General features: G+C 44.5%; 2 protein-coding genes across 4 annotated transcripts in view; one reads left to right on the top strand and one right to left on the bottom strand.

Annotated features, from left to right (window-relative positions):
- Window positions 1-8,341, top strand: part of LOC135898788 (uncharacterized) — a 17,513-nt gene extending 9,172 nt beyond the window's left edge. For all 3 annotated transcript variants that reach the window (XR_011512748.1, XR_010563410.1, XM_070535507.1), the window contains exons 3-4: window positions 2,659-2,800; window positions 7,653-8,341. Coding sequence is in view for 1 of the 3 variants with exons in the window: in XM_070535507.1 (XP_070391608.1) it covers window positions 2,659-2,748 (90 nt within the window). In the remaining 2 variants the exon portion in view is untranslated. The remainder of the gene's footprint in view (window positions 1-2,658; window positions 2,801-7,652) is intronic.
- On the bottom strand, window positions 3,100-25,365 carry LOC135898787 (uncharacterized). Its single transcript, XM_065427952.1, has 7 exons — window positions 24,849-25,365; window positions 23,117-23,202; window positions 22,023-22,260; window positions 16,376-16,492; window positions 15,771-15,868; window positions 5,389-5,599; window positions 3,100-3,398 (listed from the first exon to the last, which is right to left on the bottom strand). Exons 1-7 carry the CDS (start codon window positions 25,038-25,040, stop codon window positions 3,378-3,380), a joined length of 963 nt encoding a protein of 320 aa, XP_065284024.1. The 5' UTR covers window positions 25,041-25,365; the 3' UTR covers window positions 3,100-3,377.

Genomic DNA, 25,365 nt, shown 5'->3' with positions numbered 1-25,365 from the left:
CAAATTTGTGGTATTTTACGGTCTACAACTCAAAGACAGGCATAGAATAACGACGTTAGTGGAGCAAAAAGAGCACAGACTTAATATTCTGAGTCCTTAATTTACAGTCAACATATATGAACGTGCTGTATGTATTCTGCAAAACGTGCTGCTTGTATACATATGCATCAGTAAAACCGCTTCTTCGTTAGTGGACTGAAAGCTGTGGCACAATGGAAAAGCATTGAAAAGAGATGTACCACTCATACACAATGATAACTGCTAGCTCTGCTTGACTGCTTTGTTATGTGTTCTTTGTGCTTGTTTCTTTGTGCCACAACCCCAGAATAAAACACCGAACCTTAGACCAAAATTTTGTAGCTAGAAAAAAAAATATTTAAGGTTTTATCGCACGTTGCCCCCACTCTCAATCTCGCTGTAACTTAGACTTACCCCCACACATTCACTCACAGGTTAGGAATGAGTGTATTGGAAATGAGTATGCCAACCAATGGGTTGTTTACATCATTGACATGATCATCATGAGCCTATTTTTATGTTCACTGCAGGATGAAAACATCTCTTGGCTATCTCCAATTGCCTCTCTTGCGCTAATGAATTCCAACTTGCACCCGCGAATTTCCTCATTTCATCACCTCGCCCAATTTTCTGCCCTCCTCAACTGTGCTACCCTTCCCTTAGAAGAGTACTCATTCTCTAACTCTAATGGTCCATCGGTTACCTGCCCTAAGCATTATGTTCATGGCCTGCCTAGCTCCATCTTCTTTTCATAATTTCAACTAGAATGTCAGCTATTCCCATTTGCTGTCTGATCCATAACGCTCTCTTCCGGTCTCCTAACATTATGCCTAGTATTTTTCGTTCCATTGCCCTTTTGCGTGGTCCTTAACTTGTTCTTGAGCTACATTGTTAACCTCCAAGTTTCTGTCCCCTATTTTAACACCAGCAGAATGCAATGATTGCACACTTTTCTTTTCGGTGACAGTGGTAAGCTCTCAGTGAAAATTTGGTAATGCCTGCCGTAAGCACTCTATCCCATTTTTATTCTTCTCTAAATTTCTTTCTCATGATCAGGGTCACCTGTGAGCAGTTGACATAGATAAGCATGTTCCTAGAAAGACTTTAGAGGCTGACTGGTGATCATGAATTCTTGTTCCCTTGCCAGGCTATTGAACATTACCTTTGTCTTCTGCATATTAATCTTCAACCCTACTCACACTTTCGTGGTTAACGTCCTCAATTATTTGTTGCAATCCATCCCCAGTTACATATGAATGCTCAAAGCTGAACGCTTTGTCAAGAGTCACAGCGTAAATGCGTGGCAAGTGATATCATGTCTTTTCTACTAGCTAATAAAATACTTCAAGACATCTGCTGTTGAATTCACTTAATAACAATAACGGTTTTAGCTGCATATCGCATATAACGATGAGCAGCCGTGGCACCTTAACATTATTTTGTGTTCTATGATAAATTCACCGCTTCCTACTGTGTTGCCATGCCATCCTATTGGTTACAACAATTAAATCTAAATACTGGGTCTATGCTGACACAGGCAGGAGTGGCGGCTTGCCTTTTTCTGTCTTTTCCATGGTTTCATGTTTCTATTATTTTCGGTGCAGAGGCTTAGTAGCCTGGTGGTGGGGCTCCTCTGCAATCTGAGGAAGCATGCAGCAACAAATGTATGCCACCATGCTCACAGCACCATCCATGCAAGCAGAATGTGCGAGAGATGCCCATTTAGCAAGCCTTTTATGAGCCTTTACTGAGTATCATCCAATTGCTGATTGCTGAACATGAGAAAAAAATCTCAAGGGACTCTTGCACATCTAGCAATATGTTGTATGGAAGACAATATACCAGCCCAAAGATGCCAGTCATGTTGTATATGTGTTAGAAGCCTTGTCACTTGAATAAAAGAAAAACTTTACTAGATTTTGAGTGTCACACGGAAAGTAAAGCAGAACTTGTAAGGGGCCTCCATAAACTTGATGCAAGCCCATTGAAAAAGAAATCTTCACACAATGCATATCAGATATGCATTGAAAATTCATCCTAAATCTCTTTCTTGACATATCTTGCAGTATCCTTGGAATTATGTTGACAGGGTGTAGAAAGTGTCTCAACTCATTTTGCTGAATATCTGCATGTATTCTGAGCATATCAGCTATTGTGCAAACTTATGAGGCTCTTTAACTGTAAGCATTTAAAAACGAAATGCTTGTTTTAAACAGCTGCCTGCATTGTGCAGATCATGTGGTTAATGTGTGCAGCTTTTCATGAGCAGAATTCTTTTATACCAGGAATGAATGAGTTTGCATAGAAATTTTATGCATTGTCTGCTATCTTGTCTACCTGAGAACTTTGTGCAAGTTGGTGCTTTCTCAGCTCACAAATGCCTCTGATCCTCATTTGTCTAGCAAGCCTCATATTTGTGGTGTGCTCCACTTCTCGAAATGTGCACAATGCGCTGAAATGAGTGTGTTGCCTTTCAAAGAATATATTCCCAGATAAATTTTTGATAAGAACCTGATATGAACATGTATATTAGACTGCAACGTTTGCTTTCCCCATTCCTTTCTAAACTCATAGACTTCTCTCAGCTAGGGCAGTGCCAATATCAGTGCCTTGCTTCTCACTGCTTTTTCTCCCCCATAGGGCACTTATAGGAATCCTACAAGATTGATGTCTGACAAAAATGCCATAGAGCAACAAAAGAGTGACAGCAGGATAGGATCGATGTGCTAACAACCGCTGCTTCCCTGTTCCTTTGAATATCTGATTTCATACAGAAAGAAAGGTGGGTTCCTTGTTATGCAGGTTCCTTAGCAGTTTTGCAATCGTGTCACTTTTCTTATGCGAGAGAGTTTTCTCATTGGCCAGCATTCAGTTATCTGCAATTCACAGTATTGAGCAGCATAATAACATAATGACAGGGCAGTGGTTCCAGTCTCGGAAGGTACTTGCCTAAGAAGACTTTGGTGAAGTCAAGTTGTGATCTTATGAAATTGCTATAACAATTATAATAGTTTTCTTTAGTTAAATGTAAGTCAAGCAATGACCTGTGTCACAATAGCAGGCAGACAGCTAATCAGCAGACAGAGGAAATTACTCTTTTATTGAATTAACCTAATGTTGCCAAGGGATGTATAGAGACTTCCACCGTGCCATTTTGCTTCTCATTAAATTGCAGTCAGGTTGGAGAGAGCTCTCTTTATTTGCTGAATACCAAAAAAGAAGAAAAGACACGAAGGAGGCTGAGAGTAGAAGAAATGTCCCACAACCATGTAAGTGAGAAAAAGAGATAGAAGACAGAGAAAGAAAGCAAAAAAAGAAAAATGTTGCTGTCATGACCAGCGTTGACCCAGGAAGCTGATTCAGCGAAGCTTCAGTCGTTCCTGAAATGAAGACATTGCATTAGCAACAACACCGCCCAAACCAGAAAGCTAATCACAGTCCAAAATTGATCATGTGCTGAAACAACATTGGACAGTAATTTAATTTGAACTTATCTTAATTGACTTGAGACATGTTTTTGAGTGAAAGCCATTAGTACATAATGTATTCAATTTACTGTTCTATAAATTTTGAACAACATGCATGTCTAGACTCAAACATACAGCAGCACTTTTTGAATCCATCACGCTGCTTGCTCACTTTTAGCGATGGTAGCTGACATATGTGAACTTCCTTTCATTATAATAATTGTAATTCTTGTGTTACATAGAAATGTACTATTACGCTCAGTATGAGCTACAATGCAAAAGCATGCGTAAAAGCAGTCGCGCATTATAGCTCATACTGAGCATGATAGTATAGGGCCATCCAATATGAAAGGAACACCGGATTTGTGTTCAAAGCCAGTAATTTTCCTTGTATGGGCTTGTAATGAGGAAAAGTTGCATCAGCAGGATTCTTCAACAGAACAACAACATAGCAAACAGCAGTCATTTAGGTTCTGACTCGCACATTAGCAGGAATCGTGGTTTGAACAAAGATAACATGTTCCCTTTGATATTGGATGAGGTGTACCTGACACTGGAGGGCAAACAGTCATAATTGCCACAAACTTCGTAATTTTCACGTTCAATGCCATTTTGATCTTGAACGTCGCCAAGTTCATTATTTTGCAAATCAGGGAGGATGCAGTCCACTAACAAAGTATACCTTAATTACAGTAAATAAAGTACTTGTACAAACAAGCAAAAGTCTTCATTACCGAAAGGTGCAGGCAAGACATACAAATGCACTAAAAAGGGCCAACATGAAAGGAAGTACACAGTTATCTGAGTTCACTTGTAGAGCAGATAATTTATCAAACCCACCTTGAAGCAAAAATTGTGAAAGAATATTATCGAAAACAACAACTCAGGTAAGTTTAAAACAGTTATAAAACACCTTGACATGTTTTTCTTTTAATTGAACAGTGTTGCTATTTAAGCCGCTCAGCTATCTAGGAAGTATACTCCGTAGTGTCTACGCTCAGTGTGCTTCAGCAAAGTGATAACCTGGCTGAGCTACAAAGCAGCATCAGCTGGAGTCTGTCCTTTTGAACCTGCCATTTTACACATAAGTAGAATGCAAATGCCCTGACATCAGAAAAGCAGAGATTCCATAAGACAGTACTCTTCACTTAACTAGGAAGCTCAGGGATGCAGCTATTGGCACAAAGATTAACTTTAACTTTTACAGAAGTACAGGTAATGGTGCAGCTACTGCAGGTAAAGAGGCAACATAGGAGATTAGTGAAAGAAAGACTTTGCTAGCAGCCATAGCCTTATCAATGAGAGAAACTCAGCATGTTCTCTTGCAAAGGAAAAGAGAAGTACACATTGTTGAAAAATGAGCAACCAAACACCTAATGCTAAGTGTTTATACTATACCATTGGGTGGCAAAATTTGAAGATCCAGGAGTGTATGCTATAAGTTAGACTCCGTGGTTGTGGCAATATGACAGTAGAAACAACTGTTAATGCAAGAATGTGGCAACTTTTTTTTTATTTTCACTTATGTGGAGCAAAATAAAGAAATGAAAATCTGATTAATTATGTCATAACTTTGGCTAACACAGCAATCAAGTCAGCCCCAAAAGTTTTTCCTAAAGCCAGGTCTATAGTTTACCGGCACTAGACTTAGACAGGATACATCAATTAACTGCATGCAGGACAATTAAACACTGACTTTCAACTAGTGTTTGCTATACTACAAAGATACTTAGCTAGCATGTTTGTCTAGTAAGAATACGTTTTTGAAGTCCTATGTTTTGTCTGACATCAGTCTTGCTGTGCCCTATCTGATTTTAACACAGGTGAATTAGTGTCTGTCAAGCTATCTGGAACCAAGTAGCTTGTCTTTCTTGTTTATTTCTCAGTGGCTTTTGTTACTTACAATCCAGAAACCATCCACAGGAAATGCACGGTCAACTTCCAGGTCCCCAGACAAATATTCGTTGCCCATATTCCGCGACTTGAAGAAGGGTGTGATGTGGTGGTACACTACTAGCTGGTTCTTGTATCTCTGGATGGTAAGGCGGGTCTTCTTGTCATATTTAACGTCATCAGGCCAAGGAACCACAGTCTTGCCTATACTGAGCAGTTTCCTAAAAGAACAATAAGATACATGAATGCAATGCTGTATGCTGCTGGCTTATCTGACAGGTACACGTGACTTTGGTAGCTCTGCACCTATAAGAGGTATGACAGTTATGTACACTGCATCTATTAGAACATCCAAAGTGGACAAATTTGATATGTCAATTTACGGGGTATGACCGGAAAGTAATGTCAATCACTTGATTAAAAAAATATTATTGACCGGATGAGTACAACACATTAAAAGGTTTCAAAATAGGCAGCTCCTGCATCACTACATCGCTTTCAGCGAGATTTCTAGGCATCAAAGGCGTCTCAGTAGGCCTCCTCCGGAATGTCCTTTAGAGCCTTAGTTGACAAAGCCTCTTGGCTTTGTCAACTGTTCGAAATGATGACATTTTAATGGAGTTTTCAAGCGCAGAAACAAAAAAAAAAGTCTGGGGGAGCCACGTTAGGACTGTATGGTGGTTGGGGAACCGTTGGCATCTTTGAATCGACCAGAAAGCGGGTCATGAGGAAGGCGGTGTGGACTGGCACATTGTCATGGTGAAGTTTCCACTCTCCCGCGATGTCATGGTGAACGCAATGAACCCTTTGTTTGAGTCTCTTGAGCACTTCCATGTAGAATTTGGCATTGATGGCTGTACTATGTGGTACAAACTCATGGTGGACCACCGCCCTGATGTCAAAAAACACGATGAGCATGGTCTTGACCTTTGACTTTCTCATTGTGGCCTTCTTGGGCCGAGGCGATGCTGAGGTGTGCGACCCGGCACTCTGCCATTTTGTTTCAGGGCCATATTCAAACACCCAAGACTAGCCACCTGTGATGACATTGTCTAAAAAGTGGGGGTCACTTTCAAACAAATCCCAAAACTCTTGGCACATTTCAACTCGACAAGATTTTTGGTTGTCTGTTAACACTTTCGGCAAAATCTTGGCGCAAACTTTTTCCATGTGCAAATTATTCGTCAGAATCTCGTGAACAGTACTTTTTTGTATGTTTGATGTCTGTGCCACTAAACGGCCACTGAAGCGACAATTTGAGTTGAAAAAATCCCTCACACGCATCACATTTTTATTGGTGATGGTTGGGAAGAGGCTTCATTGCTGACCTCTTCACAACCTTCTAAAAAGGCTTTGTGCCACCGGTAGACTTGATGTTCTGACAAGCAATTGTCACCAAAGGCCGTCTTTTCATAGGAAGAGTTTCCACTGTGCACTTGTCAAGTTTCACACAAAACTTCACGTCAATCCTTTGTTCCAACAAACGCTGTATTATGGCTTGCACGGGAAACAAAAAGGAGTTTCACGGAAATGCCTGTCCTTACTCTTCAGATGGTAGCAGACGACTGAGCGACTGCATGTTCATAAGCTTTCTTCCCCCTCCACCAATCTCAAACACTCCTACTGGACTGCGACATATAGTCGCTTCACAATATTATCAGTGACATTACTTTTCGGACAAACCCTATATATCCTACGTGAATCTGTTACATTGTTTACGAGGGTTGCGCAAAAGTTCTGCTGACAAATTAGTGGTCTATTTGAAAGCCATGTGTACTAGTATATCAATTTTGTCCGTTTTAGAGGTACTATCAGGTACCTTTTGTATGGGTTTGTAAGAAATCGCTGACTCCGTTTCTGTTGGACACAGAAAAAACTACGGAAGGTTAGTCGCATACAGCTTTCGCTTTAAAAAGATACAGCATTACGTTATACAACCATTTTTATGTATCCCAGAGCCACGGGCGCGGTGTTGCAACCATTGTAGGAAACTCTATGGCTGTGACCACGGGAACGACGCATAACATACCGAGCATGGATGGATAAATGGATGGATGAGCGTCCCCTTTGAAATGGGGCGGTAGATTGCGCCACCAAGCTCTTGTTATTGTTTTGCCTATGTCTTGTCTTAAGAAAAAGAAAGCAAAGAATTCCCAGCATCAAACTTTCCGAACCACTATTGGGAACATTGTTTTCATACGCCTTCGTTGTATGTGGTCTCTCTACTTTTATGCCACCAAACTTCCAATTGCCTCTTACTCATCTCTATTGCAGACAAGTTTACTTCCCCTCTGCTATCGCTGAACCCAAAGGCTTCAAGGAGGCCAGAGGAGCCTAAACCGACAACTGGGCAGATATCTTCACATTCTATAAAACATGTTCCATCCTGTCCCTACGTTACCGTAGCAAGCACATGCTTCTTCCTCGGTGTACCTCGCTAATTTATAAGTATCTATACGGGTTTTAAGGCATCCTGATCTCGCTTCGAAAAATAAAGAGCTTCCCTTTGAGTTATCATAAATTGTCTCTTCCCTGATCTATTTTTTTTTTCTATTAGGTAGTTACTCACAGCATGTTTCTTTTCCATTGCCCCTACTCATGGGATTGTCTGAGCCTCTGTGACTTTGCGTTTGACGTTCTTTATTTGTTGCCACGTTACTTACTATACCGGTCGCATACTCGCTTGCAAGCTTCCTATTTCTTTTCCTCCACTGTGAGTAACTTTTTTTCCTATACAAATATTTGAACACTGTCACAACCCATTTACTTTCTTCCATATTCCTCAGTCTTTCTTTAAAATGAATTTTACTCTGACGTTCCCTCACTTCAAAACTTGTCCATCCTATATCGCCCTGCAATAAAAGTTTTGTTTGGGCCAGTTGGTTTATAACTGAAAACCTTGATGAGTAGCGCGAAAAACATGGTCCAAGAAAGACACAAGCACACAGGACGGGCACAATGAAGACGATGAATTGGGCCCGTCCTGTGTACTTGCGTCTTTCTTGGTCCGTGTGTTTTGCGCTACTCGTTAATGTTTTCATATATCAACCTGCACAGCTTCATTTGTAGCCTTCCCGTGAGCGCCCAATGCAAGGCGTCCCACTGACCTTTGGTTGTCATCGAATCCGGATTGCACCCCGTTCAACGGCCGTTCGCGAGCACTTTGGCGCACGAACGGCTGTCTTTCGGTAGCTGTTGTAATCAGAAAAGTGACGCCATGCCCTCCGAGCTCAGGCCGCACGCCTTCCACTCGCGGAGGCCATGGGAATGTCATCAACAGTCTGAGCAGGCTGGCGCGTGGCGCGCCGACTTCCGCTAATGCCCTCCTACTATTGGGTGGCACCAAATGATGTCATGGGAGAGTGAAATGTACACCTCAAAAATTCGAGTAGAGGTTACTCACTTTACCTGTATTTTGAATTTTGTCTGACCGATCACTGGGGTTCGTGTTGTTCAATTTCCGTAATTTCTTTTGCTCGGTGCTTCAGAGGGATTACAAGCTTCCTGTCTTGGTATATATCACCCTGAACTTTAGTTCTAAGATAATGGGCAACACATTGTTGTGCCTAATGCCGCTACATTCTGCTGCTATTTGTACAGAGTAATACGTGTTTCATTTCTTGTTACACAATTTGGACTTTTCTTATATCCACTTCTTATTATTGTATGTTTGGAAGAAGCTATTCTTTTCAAGAGACTCCACCAGCAGTTCCCCTCTACTATAGCTAGAGTCCATATGCCATAATTATCCGTGACATTTTCCCCTTGTCTGCTTCCTCCCCAGGTTAGCAGTGAAGTCACCCATGACTAACCAGTATACTGAGGTCTCAGATTTTTCATTTCTAGTTGCCTAGCCTCGTAGGACCTTTTCGCCTTAATAAAATAACACAATAGCGGGCAGTGAAGAAACCACAGGGACACTGTGCTGAAGAAAGGCTACAGTACATTGACTTCCTGCGTATCACTGTCTTGCTCAAGTCAAAAAGTGTGAACAAGCTAAATTAGCACTTTGTTATTTTTCTTCTAGCCTGTCATCAAGACTGTACATTTGTTCATGTGCCCATGCTGATTCCTCTACTACAATATCTATTACTAGCTCTATTACAATTTCATGCAACTGTTTTGCTAATGCAGAACAACTCCTGGCTGTTCCCCGTAAAGTACCACTGAAGCATCCCTACTTTCGGCTGGTGTATGTTAAGGGGGCCCGGAAACACTTTTCCAACTAATCATAAAAAAGGCATCACTAATAAAAGACGTAGCCAAAATGTTGCGCAAAATTTTTCGAAGCGGATTTAGAGCCAGTTATCGCATTGATGTGCGGCTTTCCTTCTTTCATCTCCACTCGCGCAGGATTGATTGATTGATTAACTTTTATTTTACAGTGCGCAGGAGGCTGTACAGAAATTGGACATTTTATTTATTATTATTATTATTATTTTGAAATGCTACTTTTGGCTCACGCGTGCGCGGCGCTATCTCGACGCGAGATGGGCGCTCGTGTGCCAGGAGGTTTGTCATTTACAGAGACCAATTTAGAGCACGTGGTTTTCAGAGCTTCCCACCGGGCACCACCGGCAAGATAAGAGGGCTCGTCGAGGCACCGTGAGGCGGCTGCAGTATCTACGCTACGCAGCACTCTAGTGCTATCTTGCAGCTATGCAGCTACGCATCTTCCTGGTACGAGCAACTGTCGTGTGCAGACCGGAAGGGCAAATATGAAATACCTTTTTGGTATTTTTGAGTTCACAGAGTCGCGTATTCTTAATTTATTGAACTCAATATTAACAATTCGAGTATTGCTGAGAATGTTCGCGGGATCACAATATCTGCCAATATCTGTTGGGCTGCTTGCCTGCTCACGACACAGATGCTGGCGACATTGTAGAGGAGAGAGCAGGCGAATTTTCACTGTTTTTGACACAAAATTGCAAATTCCCTGCTGCATGCAGTAATACTATTTGGCTCTCATGTTCACTGGAACCTCATCTACAGATCGGCAGTGCTTTCTTATTATGTTGAAAAAGTGTTTCAGGGCCCCTTTAAGAAATACTGTTGAATGGTATACAGCGTTACTTGCTGCAGGTACTGGCAGAAGCGTGTCCCTGTCATTTAATCTACAGTGATCTATACCTTGTTACAAAGGAAACCTTCGAGAAGTGACGGCACGATCTTTTTCTTTATTGTTGAACACGTGGGTTTTCGCATCTATGTCACAGGAACTGTTGTGCCGTAATATTGGCCTTTTTTGGCCACCCAGAGACAGCCACACTCTTTCTCATCGCTGATTTGAGTGGAAAGAACACAAACTGCAGTGATAGCTAAGCACAGAACTAACACCGTGCAGGCCATACAAAATAGGCCGAGGTGATAGCATATTGGCATTCGTTGGGAGCACTTTAGGAACTGTACTTCTTTCATACGCATAGTGTCATCTGTAACTTCTAGGTAGAGGTAGGTGCTGATTCGGGCTTCAGCGGCTGTGTGATAATGTTACGTTGCAAAAGTGGCATATAAAGATGTATTTACAATATTTACATAAGAGACAACGATGCATAAACAAGATGGCTGTCGAGACCGAGAACGACTCCCAATTTATTTCCGCTAACATCGTTACCTTCCAGTCAACACTGGCGTCCATAATATACAGTATTGTACATGACGCCTTACTTTTGTTTATCTATACTGTTACGTTGCAGAAGTCATATAAAAAGGTGTATTTACAATATTTACACGAGAGACAACGATGTATCAAGCAAGATGGCTGTCGAGAGCGATTCCACCTCTGTACGTCAAATCGCCTTCTTCTGCCTTGCGCCACTCTTGGTTGCGCTGTAACCTAACCCCCTCCTGAAAAGGCGCCGTCTCAGCACTATAAGGGAGGTAAACTCGCGGCAAAGTAAGGCTTTAGCCGGGACACATGCACAACGTCCGTGAGGACACGCTAGTACAGCGGAGCGATCTCGTAGTTCACATCGCCAAGCTGACGCAATATCATGTAGGGCCCTGTGTAGCGCGGCAGCAGCTCTTCAGACAAGCCGACGCGGTGACACGGTGTTTATGTGAGGACAACGGAGACAGGAGGAAATCGAACGTCCCGATGTCAGCTGTCGTACCGGATTTTCTGCGCGGGCCGAGACTCAGTGAGCCGGGAGCCGCCAATCCGGAGAGCCATGCGAGCCCGGGCGAAGACGTCTTGTGCAAATTCAGTGGGAGTGTTCGTCGAGGAAGGAAGCAGTGTGTCAAAGGACAAAGAAGGGTGGCAGCCGAACAGAGGGTGAAAGGGTGAAAAACCAGCGTTCTCGTGACGGGACGATCGTCCCGTCACGAGAACTAATTCGAATTATAGGCGAATGTCACGAAGGGTAATGCGCTGTCCCAATCACTGTGGTCTTCAGAAACGTACATAGCATTTCTGTCAACGTGCGATTTAGCCGCTTCGTCAGTCCGTTTATCTGCGGGTGGTAGGCGGTGGAAAGCTTGCGCTCGGCAGAAGAAGAACGATGTGGGTCGTAAACTATTCAGGATAAGAAGGTACGGCCGCGATCAGTGATGAGCTGCCGGGGTGCGCCGTGATGGAGGATGACGTCATGTAAAAGGAAATCTGCCACTTCAGTAGCACAGCTTGTGCGGAAAGCTCGCGTGACCGCGCACCGGGTCGCGTAATCAGTCGCGACAACGACCCACTTATTGCCAGATTTCGACGTTGCAAAAGGGCCGAGACGATCGAGACCAACGCGAAAGAATGGTTCTGAGGGCACATCGATGGCGTGAAGGCGTCCAGAGAGCAGCACAGCAGGTTTTTTGCGGCGCTGACAGAGCGCACAGCGGCTGCGACGTAGCTGTGCACAGAGCGGTACAGGCCTGGCCAGTAGAAGCGGCGCCGTACGCGGTCGTAAGTACGCGAAACGCCGAGGTGGCCTGCAGTAGAGGCGTCATGTAACTGCTCAGGAACTGATGTCCGCAAATGGCGTGGTACAACGAGTAAAAATTCTGGTCTTTTAGGGCGTAAGCTGCGGCAGTATACAGAACGTCGTCGCGGAGCACGAACATGCCAAGCGTGGGTTCCGAATATTCAGAATCGGGACGATCGGTGAGAACACATCACGCCGTTGTTCAGTGCGGATGTCGTGCAGATCAGCAATGGCCAGGACGCAAGAGTCGGTGTCATGCGCATCATATTCAGGGCGGTTGACAGGATGAAGGTAGAGGCAGTCGCCGTCCTTGTGCAAACGGCCTGACTTGTATAAAACGGCAAATGAATATTCTTGGAGCCTATCGCCCATCTATCCAATCGTCCAGCGGGGTCTTTAAAGCAAGCACAAGGCTTGGTCATCGGTAACCGCCGAGGATGTGCGGCCTGCAGGTAGGGGCGGAATTCGGCTACTGCACAAACTGTAATGCCAGACACTCCCGTTCGGTAAGCGAAAAATTCCTCTCGGCGGGTTACAGAAGGCGGCGTATGCAATTGCGTGCTCTGCGTTACTCTGCCATTGAGCAAGTACAGCCGAGATTCCATGGCCACTGGCATCTGTGTGAAGTTCTATGGCGGCAGATGGACCAGCGATGGGGGAGCCGTGAACAAACGTACGAGGGCGGAGGGGGATTTTGTTTGAGCAAGGCCCCATGTGAAAGCAACGTCCTTCTTTAGCGAGTGGGCGAGTGGTTCCTGCGAAATTCTTAATAAAACGACGGAAATGCGGGCATAGCCCTACAAAGCTTCTTACGTCTGCGGCGGAAGACGGAACAGGAAAGTTCTGGACAGCAAGAATTTTTTCAAGGTTGGGTTGAACGCCAGCGGCATCGACGAGATGGGAACGGTAATTGGACGGCGTCCAAAGTGGCGCTTGGATGAGTTCAATTGCAGGCCGGCGCGTCGGAAAACAGCAAGAACAGCCGATAGACGCGTTAGATGACTCGTGAAATTTGGTGAAAAGACTATGACATCGTCTAGATAACACAGACATGTGGACCATCTATATATCCGCGAAGTAAGGAGTCCATCATTCTTTAGAATGTTGCCGGCGCATTAAAAAGGCCGAACGGCATAAGCTGTGGAGGCCGTCAGGTGTTACTAAGGCAGTTTTCTCGCGGTCCATGTCATCTACCGAGATTCGCCAATAGCCTGATCGGAGGTCTATCGATGAAAAGTACTTGGCTCTGTGCAAGCAGTCCAAGGTGTCATCAATACGCGGCAAGGGGGTAGACATCCTTGCGTGTGATTTTGTTGAGGTGTCTGTAATCCGCACAAAAGCGCCAACTGCCGCCCTTCTTGAAAAAGACAACAGGGGACGCCCACGGACTGCAAGATGGCTCGACAACGCCTTTAGTCAACACCTCATCGACTTCTCGTTGTGTCGCTTGTCGTTCAGCATGTGAAACACGGTACGGCCGGCGGCGTATCCGATTGACGGTCTCCGGTGTAAGTACGATGGGTGACCACCGATGTCTGGGCTAAAGGGTGGCCGTCAAGACAAAAGAAAAAATGTCGCTGTAAGTTTCCAAGATACGGCGGAGGTCAGCAGCTTGTGCCGGAAGAAGATCAGGTGCAATCAGCTTTGCTAAGTTCGTATGTGATAGTCGATGAATCGGAGGTTGCTGTAGAGGGTGACGGAATCTCAACGTCAAAAGCCGATATCTCGCAATCGTTCACAGGCGAGATGACTACCAAAGACATACCTCTGGGAAGAAGTTGAGTCGAGCAGTTAAATTAAGGAGCGAAGTCTGATTGCCTAACATTGAGCACGGTATAGGGAACGGCCAAATTTATTTCAAGTGGTATGTCAGCGGTGGGACATAGTACACAGACGCCGTCAGGAACAGATGGGAACGACAGTACAGTGACGTATGTAGTGGCTTGAGGTGACAGGACAGGCGGACGTCTTCGGGAGAGCATAACCGTGGTTGTGTGACTGTGGGCTATAGAGCTGCATGCCGTGGGGCAGTTCAAGCTGAATGACACTAGACGCGCAATAAAAGAGTGATGAATGGGGCGATAAAAGTCTAAGCCGAGCATAACGTCGTAAGGGCATTGTTCCAAAACGGCAAACAAGACAGTCGGTAGGCGCCCCGCGGTGCCAGTGAGACCGGTGCACATACCAAGCACGGTAGGCGCCCCTCCGTCGGCGACGCGGAGATTGCGTGATTCAGCGGGTGTGACAACTTAGTTCAGGCGTTGGCGCAATTTGGCACTCGTCGCGGATACGTGCGCGGCATTGTCAATAAGTGCTGTGACACTGACGTCATCGGCTAAAACGTCCACAAAGTTCTGTTTGGTCGGCAAACAGAACTGGAAAACCTAATTAGTAATTTTTCGTTAATTTGTCGATTATGCATTCCAATTTTTTGTGCAAGTAGTGTCCGCCTCTTCGAGTAGACATCGTCTACTCGAAGACGATGAACTAGAATTGGGCTAGAATTGGGCTATCTGTCAGAGGCAAGTTTAAAAAAAAAAATTGAAAGTATATTTTGCATTTCACGTAACTTGAACCAAGCATTAGAAAAAAAGTGGTAGGCTTTAAGTGACTGGCACCAACAACATATTGTGCGTAGTCATCATGATGAATTATTTAGGATATATGTTGCAGTCACATTAGGTAGCTAATTAAGTTCAATTGTGCAAAATTTTAAATATCCACTTTAGGCCATAAGTTGTATTTGAAAAGTCGAACAGCATGTCAAGAAACACCCACTGATAACGTTCCGTAATGTTATATTTTACATACTGGTTTTCTTCCTCCGGCTCTAAAACGAGACCACAAAACGAGAAAAATAAAGGAACTCACTGCATTCTTGCACAATTGGATTGTAGCGCTCTAAATTTCGTTACTAAATAACTGCACCACATCAGGTACAATAAAGTGACGCACAGATGATGTTATGCAACTTGAAGCACCTGCAGTGTGCTATATGCAGTGGTGTGTTTCAGAAATAGCGAACCTAAACGATTTACTGTACCCATGAATCAGTACTATGCTTGCGTTGTTTTGTACTTTTATTGCGTACCTTTGCGCACATAGCCGATATCACCCTTTAACTCCGAGGCCCTTATTTTCAACGTTGCATATAGTAAGATGTGCCATTTTGTGCATGCTTTGAATAGAATCGGATCTTAGCATTGCCAAAAAAAAGTTATGTAGAACAAGATTTTTTTCATAGCCTGTTTCATAAACTACTAGTTCACAATGCATTTCATAAACTGCTACATATTAAGGAATTATGGTACCGCAAACGTGGGACTTAACAAAGCTCCGCATACATTTTACTGAACATGTCTGTTACTGAACGTCTGTCAATGCGTTGGCATGCTTGCTCAATTATCTCAGCTTTAATGGTTGCCAGAGGTCTGTTTGATTGTCTTATGCGCACTGTATATACAACGCTTCTACTTACTTGCGGTCGGACTTTTTATCGTCTTTAAAAATGCCAAAAAGGACAATTCTGTCCCCGACATCAAGATGTGGTTCGATCTTCACCTTGTAGGGCTTTGCCTGCAATATTGATACACGCAATAATTATGTTTATTATGCTAAAAAATGCCGAATATACTTGCTTTCCCATAACTATGACACAACTACTGCAAGAGCTAGCTTTTCGTTATGTGTTTTTATGTACTCAGAGCTATAGCATTTTCTGCACCAAGCATCAGCAATGTCAAGCTTTCTCGGCACATAATTCTTTGCCACGTGTTCCTGGATAAAAATGAGTCTTATTTTCGGAAAACACGCAGGTTCATGAAACCATATTACAGGAGTATTTTAAGGTTCTATCTATGATGCTAATCTTGGAGTATTCTACTGATACGATATGTACTTAGAGCTGCTCAATATCTTCCGTTCTTAATAAACAACAGCTACTTCAGGTTGGACACAAATACGCGTTACCTGTGGTTTTGCTAGCTGCCTGTGGAGATTTTGCAATTACACGTCAGAACAGCTGTTCTGACGTGTAATTGCCAGAATGTAACACATGCATTTTTATAGTTAAGCAGGCCTTACCAGTCTGGTAGGTTGATGCACCGCTTTCACCTCTACACCCTCAGTGGTCGAGAAATTAGCGCCAGTCAGAGGGTCAACAAGCCGCACTGATGCACAATCCACACCGTTCACACTAATCTGCATAAGAAAACAAGAGTGGTATAGAGTATTAAAAAGGCTAAGCCGGTTCTTGCAGCCTCCTCATCATTTATTCAAGTCAATCTTTTTTTTTTCTGCCTAAACGAGACCTGCAGTATCTTTTAGACACGTACTGACATTACGTTTCGAACTTGTCATTTTTTTTTACTTTAAATAAATGTCCAGACTGCAAACGATCTAAACCTTAGCGAAAATACTGGCAAAGAGCACCTTAATTAATTCACTATGATACCGTCGTCGACTTTCATTAATTAGCCTTCGAAGAGACCGACAAAACTGGTCGAATTATCCGGAAGTTCGAGTTGAACAAAAGACAGAAAAAGATTATGCCGATCCCGCGTACTGCTGGAATCGAAGTCGTTTGCAGGCAGCTGGCTATTGCATCGACCCTGCGGCGGCGGCGCATCGACCGGATCTCTTTGACTCTCGATGACTTCGAGCTGCAGGCGTTCATCGTGGAGTTCGGGCATGCTGAGGGTCAGAAGGAACGCGGGCTTGCCTAGTTGTGCTACCACTGCGAACACGTTCGTCTTCCTCTGAGCCAAGTATAGTACCCTATAGTCGTTGAGCTGCTCAAGTAAACCTCTGAGGGACGCAATGTCCGAGTTGACGCATTTCCGCGGACGAAGCTGCGGTCTCCCAAGAGCTTATTTGTGAGCGTACAGGAATGGGTTGGCGTGGATGGGGTGGGGAAACTTGCTTTTGAATTGCTGTTCGTGCGGAGGCGACCACCGTCCGGTGTTCCGCAGCCGACACACCCGGATCTTCTTACGCGCGCCATCTGGTTCGGCGCAGATAGTACGCGAGAATCAGAGGCTAGAGATCACGGAGCTCGAAATACGACGATGCGGCGAACGCGTCGGCAACTCGAACGTGAGCATACACACAGCAGCTCAAATCGTTAGGCACCGCCAGTCCCGCCGGCGTAGGAGGATGGATGGATAGGCGGACGGACGGACAGACAGACAGACGGACACAAAGTGCCTGAAGTTCGCGAAGAATACTTTGCGGTAAAAACGCAGTAAAAGAATACTTCACAGCAAAAATTCATTTCCCAGTTATGGCCCGGTTCTAACACACCCCCGAATCGAACGCGCACCCACATTTTACGAGCTTCAAGTAGAAAACCGAAGTATGTATATATGACATTCAGACTAATTAAAAATGATATAGAAATAGAGCGCGCACCCTGCTTATTTAAAGAAAGACCAGCTAGCGCGCTTTACCTTCGCATAATGTAGATTTATTAACACGTGAATATGCATCCTCGGTATCCTCAAACATCACATTATTGACGTTTATGAAGAACCACATATCATCCTCCGTACGGTCCATGCGAGAGCTTTAGCGTGTCAGTGAACGTAATGCAGTTTGCGCAATACTGTGTTTCCGGAGAGGTTAACGACGGCAACAACGCTGGCAGTGACAGCTGGAGACGCAGTTTTTCAAACGAAAGCGTGCAAAACTAATAGTGATGTGACCTAAATAGTTCGCTTCACTGCTGATGTCCAGAGCGACCTAATCGTTAACATGCAGTACCTTTCTTTTTTACAATATAACACTAATGCGAAAGAAAAATTTTTTTCAAGCACATTTCAAGCAAGGAAATTCCCCTTCGTGCTGCCACTCGCTTCAACGCGAACTAAGCGCGCGAGTACACAGCGCACCCGAAGCCATCAGCTATCTCCCTTCGGCTAGCCTTCGAACCCAGCGCAGATTGTCTCCAAGATAAGACACGCGCGGCCGCGCTCAACCTCCGCAGCTGGAGCAGGAGATGCGCACTAACCTGCCCCTTGTCCCCTTTCCAGGCGCGCGCACAACTCTTCCCCTCCCCCGCCTCTCGCGCGCGTGAGAAGACGGAGCGCACCCTTCCCGCCTTCCTTCCTTGCGAGCGCGAGAAGACGCCGCCGCATTACAGTTTACTAGTAGCCGCATTACAGTGTACAAGTAGCTGCATTACAGTGTACTAGTAGCCGCATTGCAGTGCACTAGTAGCCGCATCAAGCCACCATATTTCTCGGCTCACCCTCGCAAGCTTTCGCTCGCACCTACAGAATACGGCGCGCGGCGGCGATGTTATTCACTTGTACTTCATACGGAATATCTAGGCGATGTCGACGGAAATTCACCTGGAGTTTCCACAAAATTGTGATAGCAATAATAGCAAGGCACAGTTGACTGTTGCCATAAGGTGTTTCACTTTAGCCAAACATTAAAAATATGCAAATGCTACGTAGCTGGACAGAACCAAGGTAACGTTGTTTTCCGTCTCTTGGAGATATTCAGATTATATTTTTTTTACGTTCTGCCTAATTATGCAATTAGTCCTAATTAATGAATGAACTTCTCAAATGTAACAGATGAAAAGTATTCATGAGAAAATTGTAGAGACATGAAAAACTCCCGATACGGCTTTCTGTCGCTCAATACGTGCTACTTAAAAGTGTTTTTTCCGAGCGCGAAAGAAGCCCGCGAATGCACGCAAAATTGCCGTGCGACCGGCCACTCGAGGCACTTGCGTGCATTCGCAGGCTTCTTTCATGCTTGGTAAAGGTTTTTATGCAGCATGTATTGAGCAACAGAAAGCTGGAGTTTTTTATGCTGCTGGACAATTTTCTCATTGACACTTTTCATCTAATTATAATAATTGAGAAGTAGATTAATAATTTAAATCTAATCATCTAATTCCTGTATATATACCGGGTGTTTCGGCGAACACTATCAACATTTTTTTAAAGCTTGTGGCAGATGGCACAATTCTAGTTCATGAGCTGGTCTACTTGAAGATGCTAACATTACTTGCACAAAAAAGTGAAATGCATAATCGGCGAATCAACAAAGAAATCACTAATTACATTGTTGAAATAGTTAGCTTATGGCCCATATATTGCAACTTACAAATTCTATCTGTGTATTTCGCAAGGCGGATCCACTTTGAACGAATTCTCAGGATGACGCCAGCTTCGAGATATGAATTCCCTAACTTTCTGCAGAACGGCATTGACGTTGCAGTTACTCTTGTGCTTCAATGCTTAAAACGACGTTTTTTAAAGAAAGTAAGTGGAACGACAGCGCATTTTTACCGCAAGTTTGACAGCGAATACGTCGTAAATGGTGTTACCCACGCAAATCTTTTCAAGTCTATCCCAGCACTTTCAAGTCTATCCCAGCTGGGTAGGCACTCTACCCAGCTGGAATGTGTAGATTGTAATATGTACCATAAGGTAATTAGTTAGAATCTTAACTAGTGAATTTTCGTTAATTCGTCGATTAGGCATTTCTATTTCTTGTGCAAGCAATATCTGGCTCTTTGAGTAGAAAAGCTCATGAACTAGAATTGCGCTATCTGCACTAGGGATTTTTTTTTTTAATGTCTTCGCTGAAACACCCTGCATAGCAGTGCAAGCCATAAAATCTGAGTTGCCAAAGTGGGCAATATCTTGCAGGAGGTACAAAATAGGTTCAGACCAGGCAGACGCTTAGAGAATTAATATTGTTGTGAGTGTAAATAGACAACCAGCAGTCATCAAAAAGAAAATGAGAGAAACAGGGATAGTAGATTGGATGCAAAGTATTGAAACAAAAAAATGCCATGAAGATTTACAAAAATGCTGAGAAAGAAAAATCTGTACGATACCACAAAGGGCAGTGTTTTGATATTGAGGACCGAGCTGGTTACTTAAGAAAGAAAAATTCCCAGGTGTCTTTAGCGATCTAAGAGGTGTCTTTAGCGAGCCTTAGAGGCGCGAAGGCGAAAGTTTTGTAAAGCCTACTTTAATTCACCTTAATCAACATTAATTCACCTTAATCCAATCACTAATCAATCATTAAGTTTTCTAATCATTAGTCATCTCTTATACACGGCTGGGCATGCTTTGGTTCGCTTCTGGCCTTCCTTGGGTGACATGACATTTTCTGTACCTCACAACGCGACCTTAAAACGTAGAGACCTAAGAACATCGCCTTAAAACGTACCGGCGCGAATATTCGCAACAGAATGAGGCATGTGTCTGCTGCAGCAAAAATCTGGATCCAACTCAGCACATCCTAATGGTATGCAAAGGTTTTCACCCAGCGAGACCTCTATAGGAAACGTCCACCTTCTAGAAGCGCTGGGATTTAAAGTGGATGGGAAAACTAACCAGTCAGCAGTCAAGATAAGCAAGATACGTTTGGAATGTTGTTGTAAAAGAAAGTGGAGAAAAAATTGATAAGACAGGAACAGTTACAGGAACATATGTAACTGTACAGGGTACGCATAGAAGCATTAAGAGAGAAAAGATTAAGGAGATGTGGACAAAATGCTAGAACGATAAGGATGTATAGCATACCTGATTAGCTCAGACAGGCTCGGTGACTATGCTTGTCTCCGCCTGTGTAAAAGGCGATGCCAATAAATCATCAGCAGCAGCACCTGCCGTGCACCTCTCCGGGAAGACTAGCTGTATTCCGCAAATGGTATTACGCTTGCGCGCACGCTAAAGCTATCTCCGCAACAATTGCAAACGGTATGGTGGCCCACGGCTATAGACTAGACTTCTCTAATTTGTCCTGCGACGCATTAATTTTTTTAGAACGTTAAGAACAGCTGACGTAACCTGTTGGGCTTAACATGTAATTAATCTTATCTTTTGAGCGAGCTTTCGTAATGAAACACCAGAAACTTTCAGCAGAGCGTTACTGTGTACCGTAAGCATTACCGTATAGCGGTCGACTACTACGACTGCGCGTGCGCGGAGTTTAGCGGGCTCTGGCATAAGTTTACTGGAACGAATCGCCGTCTACCGTGTTTGCGCAAGAATGTGGGAGCACCCAGCCTGCATGCTTCGATCCTGATTCGGCCATGATAATTGCTCTCCTTCGTGACAGCAAGAAATAAATGGTAAAATCGGCCATCGTCTAGTCTCATCTCACGCCGAAGACCAAGTATAACAGTCTTCTTGTAGTTATTATTGGTTGTCTGTTTTGATGATGCGCCAAAACACAGTTAGGCATATCCTACGGATATTCTAAAGATGTCCCACGGGCGTAGACGAATCTCGCGGCCATGACTGTGGGGAGTTGGAAGTACTAGCCATGGAAACCAACTATCGTGAACTCAGTGAATAACAAACGCAAGCACATCGACGAATCACGTGGATACATTTAATGCGCACCGAAATGACGAACTTCTCCCCGCAGTGAGGAGGCCTGCATGTGTGTCGTGGATGCAGGCAGATTTGTATGTGTTTTGCATGCACTCTTTCATTGTTCTTCAGTAAGTTTGAAGCAGCGTTTGGCGCCACGTCTAGAGATAGCCGCGGCGGCGTCTAGAGATAGCCATCGAAGAGCTGGCAGTTTTCCCTCGGCGTTAATTTGCAAATCGCCAGAGTGCTTAGCCTGATCGATTGGGACCTGTACGGTGCGCTATCTTTACAGCGAAGTGACCTGTATAACGAATGCTCATAGAGGTCTTAAGCGCCTCTCTGTGAAGGCGTGTGAGTGTAGTAGCAAAGAAAATATGTCGTGCCTTGACGTGGGACGCTTTCTGACGTAGATGGAAGGCGTAGGTGTGCAGCTCTTCTGGCTTGAATACTTTGCGATCCACCTCAACCTCCATTGGCTTGTCAAAGCTGGCGATGTACTTCACCAAGAGTGCTAGGTCGGGCTCCGGCTGTTCATAACGGTTTGCCTCTGCCTTGGCGTTGTAGTCCTTAAATTCCAGAGTAAGCACCGGCTTATCTTTTTTTGTGAAGAATATCCGTGACCTGCGTCAAAACGAAGTGTGAGTTGGTGTTTGCATTCGGTTGCATGCAGTGATTGATTGTTAACACTCACACACATGCCTAGCACACTAATACTAAAGTGGCTGATGAAATACACTACAAAAAGTTACCTTTAATGATATTCGCTGCGAAAGTCTGCTTGAATCACACACGGTGATAATCTAAGAATTCCGAGTGTATAGTTCTACCCGTGTAACTTCATGGCAGACACCTCACATTTACGCCTCCGCGCTCAGAGAATAGCTGTATTAACTGTATGCTTTTGCTATACAGGAAGGAGAGGATAGAAACATTGCGGTTGAATATAGGAAAAAAGAACAAAGCAATGAGGGAAGAAAGAACGTACTACACTTTAGGAAGACTGAAGTAAAACGACAAAGAAAAGAGTATGGTATGAACAGGAGAAAAAAAAAAGGGGGGGGGGGGTATCTCAGGCCGCACTCATTAAAAAGGGAATACTAGAAATAAAAGAAAGAAAATTAAGGACGCATGCGTAGAAAGTACATGTGCAGAGCCTACAGCCGACAAATGCATAGCCACGATCCAAAACTGGAAGGATCACGTCCATATGTATGTCGTCACTCCCGCTGTAGCTTTCCTCTCGAACAAAATTCGTCGAACATGAGCTCAAGCATGTAGCGGGCAGGACTGAGGGACACCGATAATTGCACTATACGCCCAACTTTGGTTTCTTCTTTCCCGTGTTCAAGCGCCGGTATGATGAGTGTAGCTTGCGCTCTTACGTCGCAATTGTATGAATTACTCCAGCGTTCCCCGCAATACAAGTGTTTTCCGGGCTTGACTCGCGAATGCGGAGAAATCAAGCACACATTCTTACCCGCCCGGTCTGTAGAGGAGTTTAACTTCGAGGAACGTGTTGATGTCAACGACCCGGGTGTCCAAGCTGTCGCCAAATTTTGGGTCCTGAAATGAGCAAGTGATAATAGACAAGCCATACTCAGCTGACCTAATTTGAGTTGTCGCGTACTCTAATTAACTATAGTATGTGGGTTTGTGAATACACTTCACTTAAATCAACCATTCGGTCTCTAATGATCACGTTTGTAACTGCGGGTCTCTGAGCCAACAGCTCAAATTGGTTGTGACGAACCCTCATCAGCTATACCGCGTGATCTATTTTAGTGGAAACATAGTTTTCTTTAAATATAATTTAGGCGATGTGATGATAGCTGTCGCAGTTAGCTCGCTAATTAACTAGGGTTGTTTAGCTTTTAATTACTCGTTGTAACGCCAACATCGCAATGGCAGTATTGAAGATGGATTCCACAGGAGGCAATATCAATTTACGCGATTATAAAAACGCCATCAGTTGTTCGCCTTTTGTCGCTCCGATACCGAAACCGAAAGCACTGGAAACGTTACTCGGCGCTTTCATGACGTAGGGTAGCTCGCTGCGATGACCTGCTGAAGCGTCCAATATCCGTCGTCGTGCATTTGAGAGCGTCGGTAAGTCGCCGAGATATGATCCTTGCGAGATAAGATGGTAAGAGGAGCGCACAGGGCGGTCAACACATAGACATAGCCAAACACGGCGGGACGCGTCACATGTACAGTTCTTCGGGCGCGCTTCGATCGTGCGCCCAGTGTCGGTAGCGGAGCGACAAGAGGCGAATTTTTGTCGACGAATATCTCAAAAACGGATGGCATTTCTAAAACCATGCAAGTCTATTTTGTCTCCAGCTGCGTCCTCCACCAATACTACCATTGTCGTTAACATCGGTAATTGAGAAGCTAATTAACCATTATTTGCTTCTGTGTGAACGAAGTGCGATGGCTACTTGACCGTGTAGTGTCCACCGTGCTGAAAGAACGAATAGTGAGGAAAGCATTATCGGAGCAGATTAAATCGTTTCCACTAAAATATATCACATGGTATATCAGCATTTCACGGACTTTTCAGTACAAGTGGACCCTTATAGAGAAAGGCTCTTCCCAAAATAAGTAAGGCATCAGTATTAACTTCTAAGCACGCAATATCCCCTTTTTTTCAGAGATGACGAAATGAGTGCAGGGAGACAGGCCACATACTATTTTACGTGCCTACTAAACCTCGCTCGGAACCCCTTCGCAAGCTCTCTCTTCCACGCCTTAGTAATGCGGCTTTGGTGAAGGTTGAGCCTGTCTGTAACATATAGCACGGAATGAAATGGTACAGCTGTGGCTCAATCTGCTGCACAGAAAATAAGCATAAGCTTAACGACGCTTCTATAATAATTTAAGTCCCTAGATTGTGTGTACTACTACCGCCTATATAGGGCCAGGCAAGAATACTATTTCAATGTATTCGGCAAGTGCATTTTCAAAGAGATACGCGCATTTCTTCTCACAAACAAGCTCTTGCCCATGCATTATAAATTCAAGCATCATACTTCGGTCGACGATACCGCTTGTTTTATAGTGCATGTTGAGTACTATGTATGATTTCAAACAGCGAGTGAAAAACCGCTGGTACAAAAATAAAAAATAAAAAAAGGAGAGAGAGAGAGAGAGATAAAAAAAGAGAAAGCTCCACAAAGCCAAAACGGCGAGGTCCAGTGTTGTTCCCTTACCGGGTTGATGACGTGCAGACCGGAGGACCTGCGCGCCGGTCTCAGCGTGCGATGTGCCTTCTTCACTGCCTGGTTCTCGGGCTTGTCGAGCGCCAGCTCCTGTTTCCAGTGGCGGGTCAGCGTGTACACGGGGATCCAATCATCGACCTCCGATTCTTGGTCCGTGTATTCCTTAGGGTAGAACTCTTGCATCTTGCCGCTTCTCGCTGACGCAGCTCTTCTGCTTTGTCAGTCGTCAACCGTTCGACCTCCTTTGTCGCGGTCCGCGCAGCGACAGCTCTCTGCTCACGTCCCACCTGGGGTCCCGGACGCTCTGAACCCCTCCCTCCGCCTGGTGTTATTGGCCTCCGGCGAGGTCGCGTGTGTACGATGCGACCTTCTCACGTCGGTGCTCCAGGCTTCCACTCCTCGGGTCTCTCTGCTCTATGGGCCTCGATTCCCGCGGGCAGTAAGCCGAGTGTAAGCCGACGGCGACCGGTCCTCCCAGCAGCTCGAGTCAAACTGAGGCGCGCACTGA

The sequence above is a fragment of the Dermacentor albipictus genome, chromosome 3 (assembly GCF_038994185.2).
Source record: "Dermacentor albipictus isolate Rhodes 1998 colony chromosome 3, USDA_Dalb.pri_finalv2, whole genome shotgun sequence".
Classification (NCBI taxonomy): Eukaryota; Metazoa; Arthropoda; class Arachnida; order Ixodida; family Ixodidae; genus Dermacentor; species Dermacentor albipictus.
The sequence above is the reverse complement of the archived record's forward strand: the minus strand, read 5'-3'. Positions and strand labels throughout refer to the sequence as shown.

Excerpts from the sequence above, each read along its gene's own strand:
- LOC135898787 (XM_065427952.1), bottom strand. The coding sequence starts at position 25,040 with ATGCAAGAGTTCTACCCTAAGGAATACACGGACCAAGAATCGGAGGTC. Across the intron at positions 22,261-23,116 it reads CTCCTCTACAGACCGGGCGG|GTCACGGATATTCTTCACAA; the intron begins GTAAGAATGTGT and ends GTTTTGACGCAG. Across the intron at positions 5,600-15,770 it reads GATAAAAAGTCCGACCGCAA|GAAACTGCTCAGTATAGGCA; the intron begins GTAAGTAGAAGC and ends TTGTTCTTTTAG.